A 16,444-nucleotide genomic window follows, 5' to 3' on the forward strand; every position below is an offset into this window, starting at 1 on the left:
CAGTAACGTCTAACATTGACAATGCCTTGAAAATTTTATAAATCGTCTATTTATTATCTGAACACATGTTTAAAATTTGAATTCGATCTTCTATATAACTGGTTCACGAGTTATTCAACTTTAAATTTTGCATGTTATGGTATAGCAGTACATTTCCACTTATATCAATGAAATTATAAAGAAGCAACATTGCCAATATTCTGAAACTTTGTTTATGAGTAAATAAAATATTGAACAACATTTCTAAAAAGGTTTATATCGATTTACTAACTTGTTATTAAAATATCAATGCAATATAAAAACGATGCGAAATTTCAGTAAATGTCAAATTTTCGAATGGGCTACATAACCATACTACATGACCACATTCTACTTTGACTTGTATAAAGTGATAGAAGAGCAAATATTATGTTAATGATATTTATTTAAATATCTTATGGATTTTTAAGTTCCATTTGATATCTGAAATACATTAAATTGCATTAAATGTTATCAATATGCGTCTAGTTTTTTCATTTCTTACAGTTGATTTTTGGTAAAATTTATGTGCAAAAGTTTTTTGTCGACAATCGCAAACATTGCAAAATATACAAATATATTTATTTGTAGTGCCAAATATCACGTTAACTAACATTATTTAAGTCCTATACATGATACGAGTACATAGGGTGTTACCCAGATAGCAATGCATTCTTTGCACAAAAGGAGAAATACTTGCTAATTACAAGTTTTCCTGCGGTTGCAATCACGTTGTTACATCGCAAACACTAATCTCTTTGTATAAGACTATCTAAAGGCAATAGGAAGGAAACTGTTTCTCAGGAACTGAAGGACAATAGTGTACGGAACTTATTAGTATAAAATTTCCAATAACTTGTTATAAATAGCTTTCAACAATTCTTTATTATAATATTTCCTTCAAATATAAGGAAATTGTGTTAACATCATAATTGATTAAAATTATATATTTATGTATTTTAATATATTTTAATGAAATATGTATGTTATACTCAGTTAGCACACAATATTTATGATAAATATTAATAAATATTTATCATAATTTTTTTAGAAATATTATATAAATATTTTATACATATTTTATATACATGACGGAAAAGATTATAAAAATATTTATCCAAAATATTGTTAAAATATTTATTAAATATTTTCTAAAATATTTATCGTAAATGAAAAATATTTATAAAAATATTAATGTAAATATTTATAACACATAAAAAAAATATTTGTAATATTTTGTAAAGCCAGGATTGTATAGCCAGAACATCCTTAAAGAAAATTTTATTTTAATAACAGAAAATCACAAATATCATATGATATTCACCCGTTATTAAAAAAAACCTTAAAACGCGTGTTCAATTACATTTTTAATTTCTGAAATCTTTACCTTCTCCGCCTTCTCTAATTTTTTTGTCCTTTCTATTTTATTATACTATTTTACACTCCTTCGATTTAATCTCCTTCCTTCCTTCCTTTTTACATTATTTCATTACTCTTCTTTTAATAACATTTTAATAGCAGTATTATAATAATATTAAATAAAATTGCTGAAAATGAAATATAACACAAAGTATCAATTCTTTATAATGATATTGTAACCATAAACATAGACGTTTAATAATACTTATCTAAAATAATCGTGAAGTCGTCCAAACGGAAAAGAAAAGTCCTCATCAACGCAGGAAACAGAATCAACACATTATTATTACATCATTAACCTCGCGATGCATGTAACAGTTATGTCTATTAACTGTCGAAACGTAATCTCCGTGATGACAGCAGCTCGCGAAGTACGAGTAAGCACATCGAGAGAACCAATCAGCATTACGGAAAAGCGTCAACAATAAATGCGACTATCGATTTAACATGGATTTTCTCAGATAGTATTTTTATCATTGTTTTAAAGTACTCTTTAAGCCATTCAACTTTCAATCACACATTTTTTTTATCTCTTATAGTTTTGACGATATACGCTTCAAAATAGAAAACCGATTTTCTTCAAAAAAGTGTTTCACCCTTTAAAAATGAGTATAGGCACGTATAAGAAAGTACGTTTTTCCCTTATATTGATTTGTAGTACAATATATTAAAGGCTCGTCCAAATCGGAGGAGGATACTTCTGTCCCTTTTCTTGTAAGTTATATTTCAAAATTGGTTTCAATCTTTCATTAAGAAATTTTCATTATGTATACATATAATAACAGTTATGTTATTTTAATGTCTACTTAATTATTCCTAAAAACAAAATGATATGCCATAATCCCTTCTTTTTTTAAATCAAATAATATGTAATTACTCTCTGTATTATTTACTATAATATAAATCTCTTTGCACATTGGTGGGTTGTGTGCAGTAGACTTGTTTATCTACTATCCCTATTTTGCTATGTAAAGCCGCTCAGGAAAAGAAGACCGGCGTTGGAAATGAAGACCCTTTCCTATCTTAAGGACTAGGTTTATTCTCATGTATCTACAATGTGTAGTTATTTTTGGTATATTTGTTGGTGGCCCTGACAAGGGCCGTTTGGTAGTAGCAAAGTTCTCTAGCTGTGGCAACGCTGGCGCCGGAAACGCCGATTCGGTGGACTCGGTGGTGGTCTGGCGCCTCCTCTCGGCGGGAATTTCGGTACTCGGGCTCATTGTGTCGGCGTCCTTGCGACCGGCTCCTGCGGCAGTGTTCGCGATCTTCCCGTCGTGATATTTGATTATCTCTCGGTCCGGAAAAGACCATTGGAGATGGCTCGTTTCTCGCTAGCGACTTCCTTGAGGGCAGCGCCTCTACTTGAGTACCCGAATCCTTGAGTGTTGGAAGATCGTTCTGTGTCGCTTGGTCCGAAAATGGTACGCGGTTCTGTACCCTAACGTTCCTCAGCTCCCACTTGCTGCCCGACGAGTCAGTGTCCACGACCTCAGCGTGAACCACGCGATATACTCGGGTTGCCCTCTCGGTCTGAGTAAAAGTGCCGTCCATTCGCCGCTTGGTTGGCGAAGGCGGCGGCGAGACAAGCCGCGATATCCTCGGAAAACATGGCAAGGTGTAATGCCAGATCCTGCGATTGTCCTCCGAAAAAAAAAACACAGTAAGGCCTCGTAAAAGAAGGCGGGGAGATCCAATGGCATCAGCCTCCCTTGCGGTCGCTCCGAATTCGCGGCGGCAGCAATTTTCTCGGCAGTAGGTGTTCTCTTCATAAGAGGTGAATTCCAAAAATGCGCTTGTTGTACGAGTATAGATAACGCCTCGTACAGTGCTGAAAAAGGTGCTGATATCCTGGCATATTGCTCCTTTTATTTTCTAATTTTTAAAATTTAAGCACAAATGACTCTTCATTATCCTGGCCACTTGCTGCCGTGCTTCGAAATCTGGGACACGTATAGCGCGCGTATTTTTCCACGCAGTTGTGGCTGCTCGCGGCCGCGAACTTGTTCGCGCGCGGTACCACGAACTGCTTCGTGCTCGCCGGGTCGCTCTTTGCTTGGCGCCTCGCATTGTTTGGCGGGCTGCCGTTCGATAGGCGCCCGTTATGCCTGTGGGCTGCCGTTCGGTAAACGTCCTTGTTGTGACGCATGTGAACGGCCACACACAATCTTTATAAATGTTTTTCTGTTTTATTTTCTTGTTATTTCACTTTTTTTAAATGATTTGCAAAAAAATGAAAAAGTACAGAATAAAAAACGTTAAAAACTTAGAATAATAATGTATACGCAAAATTGACTGTATAATAATTTTAACATAATAGATTAAATAATATGTTGATGTCTATATGTTAGTCGTAAAAGAAGTGATATAAAAACTCTAGAGACAACACTAGGCGAGTTGAAATAAAATAATAAAGACAAAGACTCACTCGGGCGGTTTTCCTCTAAGGCCGAATGAAGTGAATATCAGTTCAACACGTTGACGCGGCCCCGCAAGGAATGTATAAACGCACTGTCGTGGATCTCCTTCAGGATTGATCAACGTTGGGGCGTGAAAGGTTCCGTTTAACGGTCCATCTGGAGTGCTCACAAATTTTTGATCACACTCTGGAAATTAGATATAATTATGATTTACGGTAAGTTGATCAAACATTGCATTCATGAATTAAAATTATTATAATCATTGCAATTGATAGATTGCTATAGAAAAGGTAATAGAAAAGAATGCAAGACATACTTGGTGTTCTGGCAGTGAGCCCTCCCGGTAGTGGTGACAGTGATGGATAGCCTTGTGATACATCAATTGCATCGCGAGCTAAATTAAGGAGAGTGTGATGATACAAAGATTCCGCAACATCCATCACCACCAAAAACACACCATATTATAATCGTACAAATAATTGTAATATTGAGGTTATTTATACAGCATAAAAAAATTACAGAAACGCTGCAGAAATATTTCATTGCAATATTAGAAAAATATTGCAAAATAATACTTTAATATTGGAGCAACATTTAAATTTTTTAAATATAAATTATATTATAACATTATTGCAATATTGTAATACAATGTTGCAGTAATGTTACAACATATTAAAAGTGTATAAAGTCTTTTTAAATGTTTTGAAAAAGCATTTCTGAAAAAATATTTAATACAATATGTACAATAGAATTGTAGAGTAATTACACTTTCGCTGTAGCTGACGCCTATGGAAGCCGAAGCCTTCCGTTCGCGCATGCGCATGGCTCCGATCGGCGCCATATGCCTTTTATTATTCAAAGCGTTCATACGCAACCGGCACTGAAGCGAATCGCAAGTTAGTGTGTTGATTAGGACCTGGGACTTCAAAAGTTTTTTACCGTTTCCGGTTTTTTTATTTTTGTTATTTTGAAATGCAAAAAAGTGATGTGGGTCCTTCAAAGCCTAAGAAACGCAGCTTAGCGTTTAAAAATCCGAAATTACTGGCAGATGAGGAACTTTATTTTGTACTCTAGTGATAAAGATACTATTGATTTGGATTATATGAGCGATTTAGATTTTGCTCCAGAACAGGGTGATTCTGAATCAGAAGAGGAGGATACGGACGAAGATGATAACGGTAAAAATTTTGAATTCTTAAGTTTATGGGTCTTATTAGGTTTATTTTTTATCAATATCGGATGAACCGTCCCTGCCATTACCACAGCCAGATATACCTAATAAGATTTTTGATATCGTCACAAATTTGTTTCGACAGGATACGAACAAACAAAGTAAAGATTTGGACTTACTTTTTTTACGATTTCCTTACGGTTTAATTTTCTTTAGACGCAAATGACGATATGTCGCTTCCACAGACGCATACTGCGTGTGACAATTCTTGATCAAACTGGACTAATGTCCCAGCAAATATGAGACAGTTTCCTTTTACGAAAAGTAATAAACTTTTAGTGACGATTACTAACAATAATCAACCTATTGATTACTTTCCATTACTATTCGACGACGAATTTCTAAATCTAATAGTTGAAGAAACGAATCATTATGCTGAAGAGGTGTTCTGCACGGGAAGAAAATCCAAAGAATCGAGAATTACGCGATGGAAACCGGTTACCTGCAAAGAAATGTTGAAATTTGTGGCACTATTATTGCATACAGGAACAATAAAGCTGCAACGCCTCTAAGATTATTGGAAAAACCACCCATTGTTTAATTTTAAATGTTTTTCTGATCATATGAGCCGCGACCGCTTCTTATTGATAATGCGGTACTTGCATTTTTCTAAAAATCCAAATCAAAGAGAAAAACCCACAGACCGGTTGCATAAAATCAGACCTGTTATAGATTTCTTTAATAATAAAATGTCTTCTATTTATTCTCCCGGCAAAGAATTGTCATTTGACGAATCGATAGTGTTATGGCGTGGACGATTGATTTTTCGCCAGTATATAATAAATAAACGCCATAAGTATGGCATAAAGTTGTACATGCTCATAGAGCCCAGTGGTGTGATCTTAAAATCATTGGTATATACAGGAGTTTTAGAAGATACAAGTGGAAAAGGTCACGCAACAAAGGTTGTTTTATATTTATTGCAAGAACGTTTAGACTCAGGCCATTCCATTTACATGGATAATTTTTACAATTCATTGGCTCATTAGCTAACCAGCCGTGCTACTTACTGGAACTCTCAATTCTAGAAAAAAAGCAATCCTAAAGCCGTCCTTACAAAGAAACTAAAACAAGGTGAAACTATAGCTGCATATTCGAATAATATACTTATAAAAAAATGGAAAGACAATCGAGACGTTTTGTATATCTCTAACGAGCATGGAAACAACATGATCAAAGGATAGGCGAAATCGCAGTAGAACGAAACCTGTTCCCATTTACTACTACAATAAATACATGGGCGGTGTTGACCACCAAGACCAATTGAACGCTTATTATCCCTCGCACAACAAAACGGTGAGGTGGTATAAGAAATTAGAAATACATTTTATACAGCTGATGGTACTGAATTTCCATTTATTACATAAATAATACTCTGGAAATAAAATGTCGCTCTACGACTTCAGACTATCGCTTTTGAGCAGTCTTTTACACATCGAAGAAAGTAAACCGACACCTGTCTGTAGAGATATATCAAAACATGTGCTCACAAAAATTACGTCACTCAGTAACGGCGGCCGAATAAATAGAAAGCGTTGCAGAGTGTGTTCTGGAAAAAAAATAAGAAAACTAACAATATACCACTGTGACAAGTGTCCAGAACAATCAGGATTTTGTGTTGGAGAGTGTTTTGCGATAGCTCATACCTAGTTTGTAAGAGAAAAACGTTCCTTTCATGTTCTCTATTATTCCTCTTTGATTCTTTTGTTTAGAGCATATTTTTTGTTACTATTGTTTTACTTTTATTATAAAAGTTATTACTTTATTTTCATTGACTTGTTTCTTTAGCATAATGTTTAAATAAATGTTTTCTATTTGTGTTATGCAAAAATTGTTTACTTACACTCCATTAGTAAAACTTAGTCAGAAATTTGCGCGACACCAATAGGCGCCGCTCAGCACTGAGCAACATATTTTTAGCTTAGGTGCGCACGGCACCTATCGGCCAGAGCAGAAAAATTGGTCAAAATCATGTAATGTACATTCAAAATGCAAAATAATCGAATTCTGACACCAAACATGCGATATATTTTTAAAAGAACCATTGCCGCGTCCAAGTAACCCCACACCCCCAAAGAGCCGCAGCGAAAGTGTTAAGTGGCACATTGTAATAGTAGTGTAATTTTGGATGTCATTGACAAGGTCACGTAAAAATCACTTTATCATTTTTACAGAAATGTTATTTACACACACACGCACGCACGCACGCACACCAGCAGGAAAAGGGGTTTGGAGTCGTTAACTATTGTGGAATTAACGAACCAGGGGTCCCTGACTCTTTTGTAAAATCATTTGCACACACGTACACACACACACACACACACACACACACACACACACACACACACACACACACACACACACACACACACACACACACAGCAGAGGGGGTTTGGAATCATTACCTACTGCATAAGCACGCACATCGTCCTCGTTATGGACCCTATGCTACTGCGAAATCTCAATGTTTTAATGATCATAACTCTACAAAAAGAAGTTGTAGAAACTTTAGCAACATCGCGTTGTTTTCGTCTCAAAAAACCATTTCTCACGAATCTTTACACAACCACACATAGCATTTAAGATTTTTTTGCCCCCCCCCCTTTCCCTTGCCCCTAAGGATGGCAAAATGAATGTTTGTGGTGTTATGTATAGATTCTGTAATACCATTGTAACTCTGTAATTTCAATCAGAAGTTATTTTTCATTAAGTACTTTCCGAGATATGACGCTTGAATGTTACAGTACACTGTAACTTTCAAGCCTCACAATTCGGAAAGTATACAACAAAAATAAATTTTCTTATAAGGTTTTAAAAAAGTTTTGACACCAGTTATTAGATTCTGGTATCAAAAATAGGGTGTGTTATTTAAAAAAGTTAATGTAATTTCAATCTGACTTTGGCAATGCCATACAAAGTCAAACTGATAATATTAGTAAATAGATCTTTATCTGGGGGGGTAAGGTTAAGTCTTAACCATCGGCAGGCGTTGCGCAATACAGTACTTTAAGGGCCATAGCTTCCTCCTGCTGAGGATCGTGGTGCGGGATGAAGAATCCCACCCTTCTCGAGGTGCCACTGTCTTGCAAAACACCACAGATTTAGACCAGTAAAGGTCGAGAAACTTTCCCCCGTTTCAAGCCGTCGTGTCGTGGCTAATGAGTATTGCACCGTGGTAAACGGCGCCGGGTGATGTGATTTCCTCTTGCAGGACCACGCCCGTTATACCTCCCGCTGCTGTCTGCCGTCATGTTTTGCGAGCAAAAGGAGGGGGGGAGGTCTTAACTTCAACGCTCGGACCAAGAGGAGACTACCTCTTTAAAAAACCACAAGCCAGTGGTGGAACAGCGTGTGCCGACGGCTGCGTGACCGAGGGGGTGCTTGGCCGCTAGCATGGGGACTTTGTAGACAAGGGGACCTCCAGTTTTAATACCCTTACTGCGGCATGCAGGCTTTGCCGTGGCGGACCATCCCTTCCCAGCTTCTTGTGGGCTCAAAAATGGACTTACAGAACAAACCTAAAGAGAGGGATGCCACTCCGAGCGCATCAAAACATATGGTGACGGAAAAGGCAGTAACTGCCCCCGTTGCTGGCTCCAACGACAGCTCTGGCCTAGAAGACGCTGCGCAGCAGCTTCAACACTTTGTGAAGAAGCTTAAACTGCGCGACAAACGCCTCAGCGGAGCCGTAAAGAAGAGACTCAGGTGGCTTCTTAAACAAGGGACTCCTGAGATCCAGGCAAGATTACAAGCCATACAGCCGATGAACACCGAGAGCAAGGGCTCTAAACGGACCCAATCCGACGGCTTGACACCTGAAGCGCTGGCAAAGAAGCCGAAACCTACGGGCTTTGAGAAGCCCCAGAATACCTTATCGATGAAGAAAGTCACACCACCCGTCAGCTTCAAGCAAACTGTGGAGGTAAAGAGAGTAGGGATCGTCCATCATGGATATCCGGAAAGAAGCCTCTCAAATGAGGAAATGAAGGCTATCTAGGAGGCGATTCTCCAAAAAATCGTGGACCTGGAAGAAAGCTCCGTGAAGCCCAAAAGGGTTTTTCTTTTTCTAGGATCCACTTTCAGGGCCATTTGGATGGTCCTCAACGCGCCAATAAGGCCACCATGCAGTGGCTGCTGGAAAATGTAGGCTCTCTGACACCATGGGAGCCAGTTTGAAGGTTATTGAGGAAAAGAACCTACCCAAGGCCCTTATAGTCAACGCCTTCTTTCCAGACAGTACAAAAAATAAAAATGATAAGATCCTCAAGCTTGTTAAAGGCCAAAATGATGGCCTTAATACTAGCGACTGGAAAGTCCTAAAGAGAACGCAGAAGGGGGCTACTGTGCATCTAACGATGTCGGTAGACGGACCCTCCCACGATGCTCTCAAAAAATGTGGCTACAAAATCAGCTACATGTTTGGCCAGGTGGGCATTAGACCAAAAAGTGCTGCAAAGCCTCCGGCTAACCCACCGACCACCAGCAACAAGTCGAAGGATGACTCCACCCTCACGATCACCGGACCTGGGCCAAATCAAAGGAAGAAAGCTGCTTTGAGACCACCCACAGCTGAAGAAGACGTCGGGAGCCGGGAAAGCAGGAGTGAGATTAAGGGGGTTAACGGTGCTAAAGTACCGCCCCGAATCACCTCCACACCCGGTCAACTCTCCAAATAAGAATTGCAATTATAAAGGTCCTGCAAATTAACATGCAGCACAACAAAGCGGCCTCCGATATGCTGAGCAAGACGTTTAACAAACGTGTAGACATTGCTCTTATCCTATGTCTACGGAGGCCTAGTCCGCCGACTAGCAACAACTGCAGGTAAGCTGATCTATGGGAAAGGACTAGAGAGGCCAAGGACTGCAATCCTCCTCAAAAGTCACATCAAGTTCCTTCCATTACTCCAGTTCACTTGCAGGAACTTTACAGCAGCACAGGTAATGCTGCCAACAAAAGGGAGATGACAGGAGGCGATAATAGCCTCGGCCTATTTCCCAGGGGACGCCTCCGACAACGCACTACCGGAGGAGGTCAAAAACCTCATCCAATTCTGCCGGTAAAGGAACACCACACGGTTTGGGGCAATTCGGACATCAACGTTTGAGGTGAATGTCTTTTCAAATATCTGTGTCAAACTAACCTTGTAATTATTAACAAAGGTAGAAAACCCACGTTTGTTACCAGAGTTAGACAGGAAGTGCTGGACTTAACTCTGGCAACTCATGTACTTAGCTCAAAAATTGCTAACTGGCACGTCTCCAGAGAGCCCACGCTCATAGATCACAGGCACATTGTCTTTAACCTAAGGACAGAGAGCCTAGTGATAGAAAAAAAGTGGATAGAAAAAAAGAGTCCCTAAGCGCACGGACTGGCCGCTCTATAAAGAGTTGCTCAGGAGTGAATTAGAGGAATCAAAAAAAATTATTACAGGTATAGAAGAACTAGAAAGGGCCTCAATCGATCTACATACCGCAATTCACAGGGCTTATGAAGACAGTTGCCCGCTGAAACAAATTAAGTCAACAGCCTCAACCTCTTGGTAGAGCCAAGGCCTGGAGAAGTTACGCTCCTCGGCCAAAAAGCTCTTCAACAAGGCTAAGAAGACCAAATGTCAGAAACTTTGGGGTCGGTATAGAAAAGCCCTCACCAATTACAACAAAGAATTGAGAAGGTCCAAGAAAAAATCCTGGAGGAGCTTTTGCGAAATCAGTGACTTCCTGGTTGCGGCCCGCCTACAAAAAGTAATGGTAAAGGACCACTCCAACCAACTAGGCTATCTGATAAAAGCCAATGGCAAGTATACGGATGACGCTGGGAAAGTGCTAAAGCTTGTATTAAGCACCCACTTCCCCGGTGCCCGAATCATCACTGATAAAGACACAGGAAAGAAAGAGGACCTCGGTGCCCTACTACCCTCACTACCATCATAGGGTTAAAGGCTTGGCTAACCATCTTTGCACTAAGCAGTGTAAGGTGGGCCATCTTATCCTTCAAACCCTACAAATCACCTGGGAGTCTTCTCAGCCCTACTACAACGGGGCTTGGACTACCTATTACCTCACATTACAGATCTGTACAAACACAGTTTTGTGTTAGGATATATCCCCAAACTGTGGAGGCAGGCTAATGCGATCTTTATACCAAAGGGAGGGCGGTCTAGTGCCCAACTCAAATCGTTTAGACCAATTAGCCTTACCTCGTTTAGGTTGAAAGGCATGGAGAAAGTGCTGGATCAATACCTGAGAAATGAGGTACTGTCTCATGCTCCTTTCTACAAAAATCAGCATGTCTATTAAAAGACGAAATCAACCACCACCGCTTTATATCGGCTGGTAGGCAGCATCGAAAAAGCGCTTGAAGCCAAGGAGATAGTCCTATGCGCCTTCACGGACATAGAAGGAGCTTTTGATAACACATCGTACGACTCTATTGAGAAAGCGGCCAATGGAAAAGGTTTCCACCCTGCAATCATCACATAAACCAAAGCCATGGTGAATGAAAGGAGGGTCAAAACGGTGGCGGGGAAATCCCCAACCATCACCACTGTAAAGGGGTGCCCCCAAGGGTTATTATCACCGTTTCTCTAGTCGGTGGTTGTGGACAATCTCCTGGATACACTGACAACAAATGAATACGAGGTGCCAGGCTATGCCAATGACATAATCATTACTATCAGGGGACAGTTGGACGCCATGGTTTCACATAAAATGCAAAGAGCTCTGAACATCACGCAACAGTGGTGTAAAAGGAAAGAACTACGCATCAACCCAGAAAAAACCACCCTAATGCCGTTTACCAATAGAAGAAAGCTGCATCTCACAGAACCCGTGGTGGACGGCACTAGAGTCGACTACATAACAGAGGTGAAATACCTCGGAGTAATCCTTGATCAAAAACTGACACGGAACTCACATCTGAAAAAGATCTACTCGAAAGCTGCTTTGGCTCTTCATACCTGTCGCAAGCTCTTCGGCAGAAACTGGGGTCTAAGGCCAAACATGATCCACTGGTCATACACTGCCATAATCAAATCCATGGTCACCTATGCTGCTGTGGTATGGTGGCCTAAAACTGAACAGAGGGCGCCACAGCAACAGCTGCAAAAGTTTCAGAGGCTTGCCTACCTCAGTATTACGGGAGCAATGAAAACCTTCCCGACAGCAGCCATAGAGGCTTTACTGAACCTGCTGCCCCTTTATCCACAGGTTTGGAAAGAAGCCATCAGTTCGGCAATCCGAATCTATAATTATCACAAACCCATATCGCTCAATCAAACCGGTCATATGAGTATCCTCATGACGGACGATCAGAGAGACATGGCTCAACTCCTTATGGACTCGATGAAGACTAGATTCAACCGCGAGCATAATCATGAAGCTGTCTATACAGACAGAGAGACGTGGGCACTGGGAGGACCCTCCTTCAAAAGGAGCGCGCTACAGTGGTATACCGACGGATCCAAAGCAGCTACAGGAAATGTGGAAATCGGGATCAGCACGCTAATTGCCGCATACCGATTTTCCTGGGCAAGGCGCCTTCTGTCTTTCAAGCAGAAGTGTACGCTATCAACTTCTGCGTCTCTATCAACCTGAACAAAGGTTTGAAGGGCGCAACCATAGACATCCTAACAGATAGCCGGGCAGCGCTAAGGGCTCTCACAGCCCACACGTGCGACTCTACTCTGGTTTGAAAATGTGTTACTAACCTCATGCACTTAACCGAAGACAATCAAGTCACACTGTAGTGGATCCTTGGTTATGAGAGCATCAAAGATAATGTAGAAGCAGACGAACTCGCTAAGAAAAGGGTCAGCACGCCCCCTATAGGACCGGAGTCCTGGTGCGAACTGCCAGCTACATCAAGAAACTAATACAAAATTGGGAAGAGAGGTAAAAATCGTCATACTGCGGTACAACAGGGCTTGCTCAAACCAAGAAATTTATTTCATATACGCCGCAAAGAACCACAGACGCACTGTCCTTAAACAAAGGGGATTTAATTATCCTCGTAGGCCTGCTTTCAGGACACTGCCAATTCAGATATCACCTCAGCATAATCGGCAAGGCTGAGGACAATAGTTGCCGATTCTGTATAGAGTCGGCCGAGACAGCTGAACATATAATGTGCAGCTGTCCGGCAGTCGGCCGCCTCAGACAAAAATTCATGGGGGAGGCACTCGTAACCCCTGATCATATTAGGGACCTAGAACTTAGGCGGGTCATGGCTTGCTACAAAAGCCTAGACCTGGCCCAAACCTGAGTAAGGCCTTAGTTACAATAGATCTGAAAGGTCGCAGTGACGTCCTGAGTGTAGTGTTTTAGAAAGGTCTCGAAATAAACTACAAGAATATGTACTAAAAAGGAAGCAGTCCCACTTAAAAAATTAAAGGTGTCCTTTACATGACCTTTAAGCAACTATTCAAGGTCAAATTAATGACACCATCTTATGACCCCTTTAAAACCATGCAACTTTAGTCTCTTTTTACTTTCTCCATGTTCTCAAATCGGTAGGTTCCTTAATTCGGGGACACCCTGTGTGTATGTGTGTGTCCATATTTTTAAATATATATATATATATATATATATATATATATATATATTGTGATATGACGGTGCAACTTGCGTTCGTTGTCTGTCACAAGGGCCGTATGGCCTGACCGCAAAGCGCGACACGGATGCTGCGTCCTTCCGGCTCGTGAGCAGGCGCGGTTCCGTTGGCGCGACCGTTTAAGTGCGTGTGTTCGTCCCTCGTGCCGTTTCTACGCGCGCTATTAAATTAAAATAGGCGGTAGGTTCGTCGACGAGATAGCAGGTGACTGTGAGAAAACATTTTGTACTAGTAAAACGTCTCGTCCACCCGGAGGCACTAAGGAGGAAACAAGAATCCAGGAACATCGCCAAGGGACTCACAGAGCACCTCGAGACGTGGGGGGTTTGCAGGTTGTAACGCTCACATTATCTTTCCCGTTTACCGCCGAACGAAAACCTTGTCTGTCAGGAGTTAATTTTTCAGGAATGGCCGAGTACCATTCCGCAGGCGGAAGTTGCGCAAAACCATGCAAACGAACGCACGCAAAGGCGAGAACAAGAACGAGGCAATAGCTAAAACCGTGTAAAGGAGGCGTCACGGGTCTGAGGCGGCGGCTATCCGCCACCGGAAACAAGGCCGGCCGATATCAGTTCCCGGGGACGCCGAAAATTACCTGCCGAATTTGGGCCTTGCGCGCTGTCGACGTCAGAAGCGCAGAACGAGAGAATAATGCGCACAGCGCCAGGATCTGACCGCCTGATAACGGCCAATGCGAAAACGGCAGCGGCGATAAGTGGGGCGCGACGCCGCGGGCCTCCCACAGGATCAAGGATCGTTGCTCACTTGTGCTGTGAGCGTGCCCCGGGCTGGAGACCAGAGCCAAGAATCCAAGACAATATCCATAGAAGATGCAGGGAAGTTCCGTGCCGCGTCAAAGGGTGAGACAAGCGTAAACAAGAATTGTGATTTCGCGATCAAAAAACGAGTGACGTCGCAAATAACAGAATTAAGTAGAGTCCATTCTGTAATTGTCGCGTATTTGCGTGTAATACTTTCGTCCGTTAACGTAACCGTTGTTACAGCCGCAACGTCGCTCGCCTGATTCCGCCGTATTGACGTAATCTCGTTTGTTCCAATATTCGCGCCTGTATCTCCACAGCCAAGCCGTCGGTGTATTACAAGTCTCGTAATTGTGTATGTGAAATTCGTGTGATTTTGGGGGGAACTTAGCTTAATTGCGGTAGTGGTGAGGAAAGAAATCGCGAGATCTTTTGGCTAGCGGGTGCATGAATTATGTTGCAATATTTTATCTTGGTCCTGTGCACCTTCTCCCGCGGCAACCGCCTCACCACAGTTATTGAATCGTTCCGCTTCTGACTGCGATATTGTCCGATCATCTAACCGTTCCGAGTGACGTTTCGCAATTTTTTAACGCATTTCGCACGTCGGCAAATCGCGTGCGAGGCTGTATTCTACTAACTTGAGGATTCAAAATATACGTTGTTACATTATTTCTGTTAATTCTTGCCTCGTAATTTTGCGATTTTCCTTTGCTCTCTCAATCACCACCTGCTCGCACCGACCCCCCCCCGCCTCTATTAACTTAGCGAGGAGCTGCCGGACTGTCGTATCGTCACCGCTCATGGTCATTAGGGTGAACGTAAAGTCGCAAAATTAGTAAATCGAAAAGAGTGGCACGCTCTCTCGTGCCTGGCGCCCAATTCCGTACGCTAAAAATTATTTAAGAGGGATGACTATCGCGTTCTTGAACTACGCTGTGAGCGGGCGACTGAGACTTGTGTCAGGTGCGTAAAAACACCGTTGCAATATACATATATATATATATATATATATATATATATATATATATATATATATATATATATAGGGTTTTATAGCCAAAGAATTGGGGGAAAATATGGTGTATTTGAACTCTGAATAAAACCATTCTGCTCTGAGAAAGAAAATGTGTTGCATTACTTATCGAACGCCTTGTCTATATATATATATATATATACAGGATGTTTCAGACCACCCGTACACCCCTTTTCTCTTCGCAGGATTAGGACCAATCAAAAATATGTTCAGACGAAAGTTGTAGGGTTTCAAAAGATCTATTCAATGATCTTATCAGTTTGACCTTGGATGGCGTCGCCAAGGTCAGATCGAAATCACATTAAGTTTTTTAAATGAAACACCCTATTTTTGATTCCAGAATCTAATAGCTGGTGTCAAGACCTTTCCAAAACACAACAAGAAAGTTTATTTTCGTTGACTACTTTCCGAGTTGTGCGGCTTGAAAGTTACACTATCGCCAACACCATGTAAATAACAATATAAAATCACGCGTTACGCAGAAAGCCGTGCAGCCGACACAAAGAAAGTAAACACGCGAGCCGGGCCAACAAAAACAGATCATGAAAAATCGTGAAAGTTAGCTGTCGCGACCGTAGATAGTCACATACATATGTATGTCATAATATTATGTAATTACATTATTACTTTAACGGTAGCACACGAGCAATAACGAGCGCGGCTTTCTGCGTAACGATGTCTAACTCGTGATTTTATACATATTGTTATTTGCATAGGATGTAGTAGAGATGTATTCACCACAACGCTATTGTGACTCAACTCAACACGAGTGACAATAACTCTCTCAAACTTGTCACCTACGTCTTCAATAACCGTCATATCAGTATCAATCGCGCAACAAAAATCCGACCCTCTTTATTAGTCTAGGTTTATTTAGCCATGTCCTATTCCAATGAAGAAGCATATGATATGCTGCTAATTTTAGGTGAGTGTCGAGGTACATTCATTGCAG

General features: G+C 41.0%; 1 protein-coding gene across 12 annotated transcripts in view; it reads right to left on the reverse strand.

Annotated features, from left to right (window-relative positions):
• LOC105199486 (bone morphogenetic protein 1) overlaps positions 1 to 16,444 on the reverse strand; it is an 899,375-nt gene that overhangs the window by 772,335 nt on the left and 110,596 nt on the right. For 10 of the 12 annotated variants that reach the window (XR_005574951.1, XR_005574952.1, XM_039450099.1 and 7 more), the window contains 2 exons: positions 4,171 to 4,248; positions 3,863 to 4,040 (listed from right to left, as the gene is read on the reverse strand). The exons of 1 other annotated variant lie outside the window; for it this stretch is intronic. Coding sequence is in view for 9 of the 11 variants with exons in the window: in XM_039450099.1 (XP_039306033.1) it covers positions 3,863 to 4,040; positions 4,171 to 4,248 (256 nt within the window). In the remaining 2 variants the exon portion in view is untranslated. The remainder of the gene's footprint in view (positions 1 to 3,862; positions 4,041 to 4,170; positions 4,249 to 16,444) is intronic. One more of the 12 variants, XM_039450093.1, reaches the window with a different exon arrangement.

The sequence above is a fragment of the Solenopsis invicta genome, chromosome 5 (genome assembly GCF_016802725.1).
Source record: "Solenopsis invicta isolate M01_SB chromosome 5, UNIL_Sinv_3.0, whole genome shotgun sequence".
NCBI classification, from domain to species: Eukaryota; Metazoa; Arthropoda; class Insecta; order Hymenoptera; family Formicidae; genus Solenopsis; species Solenopsis invicta.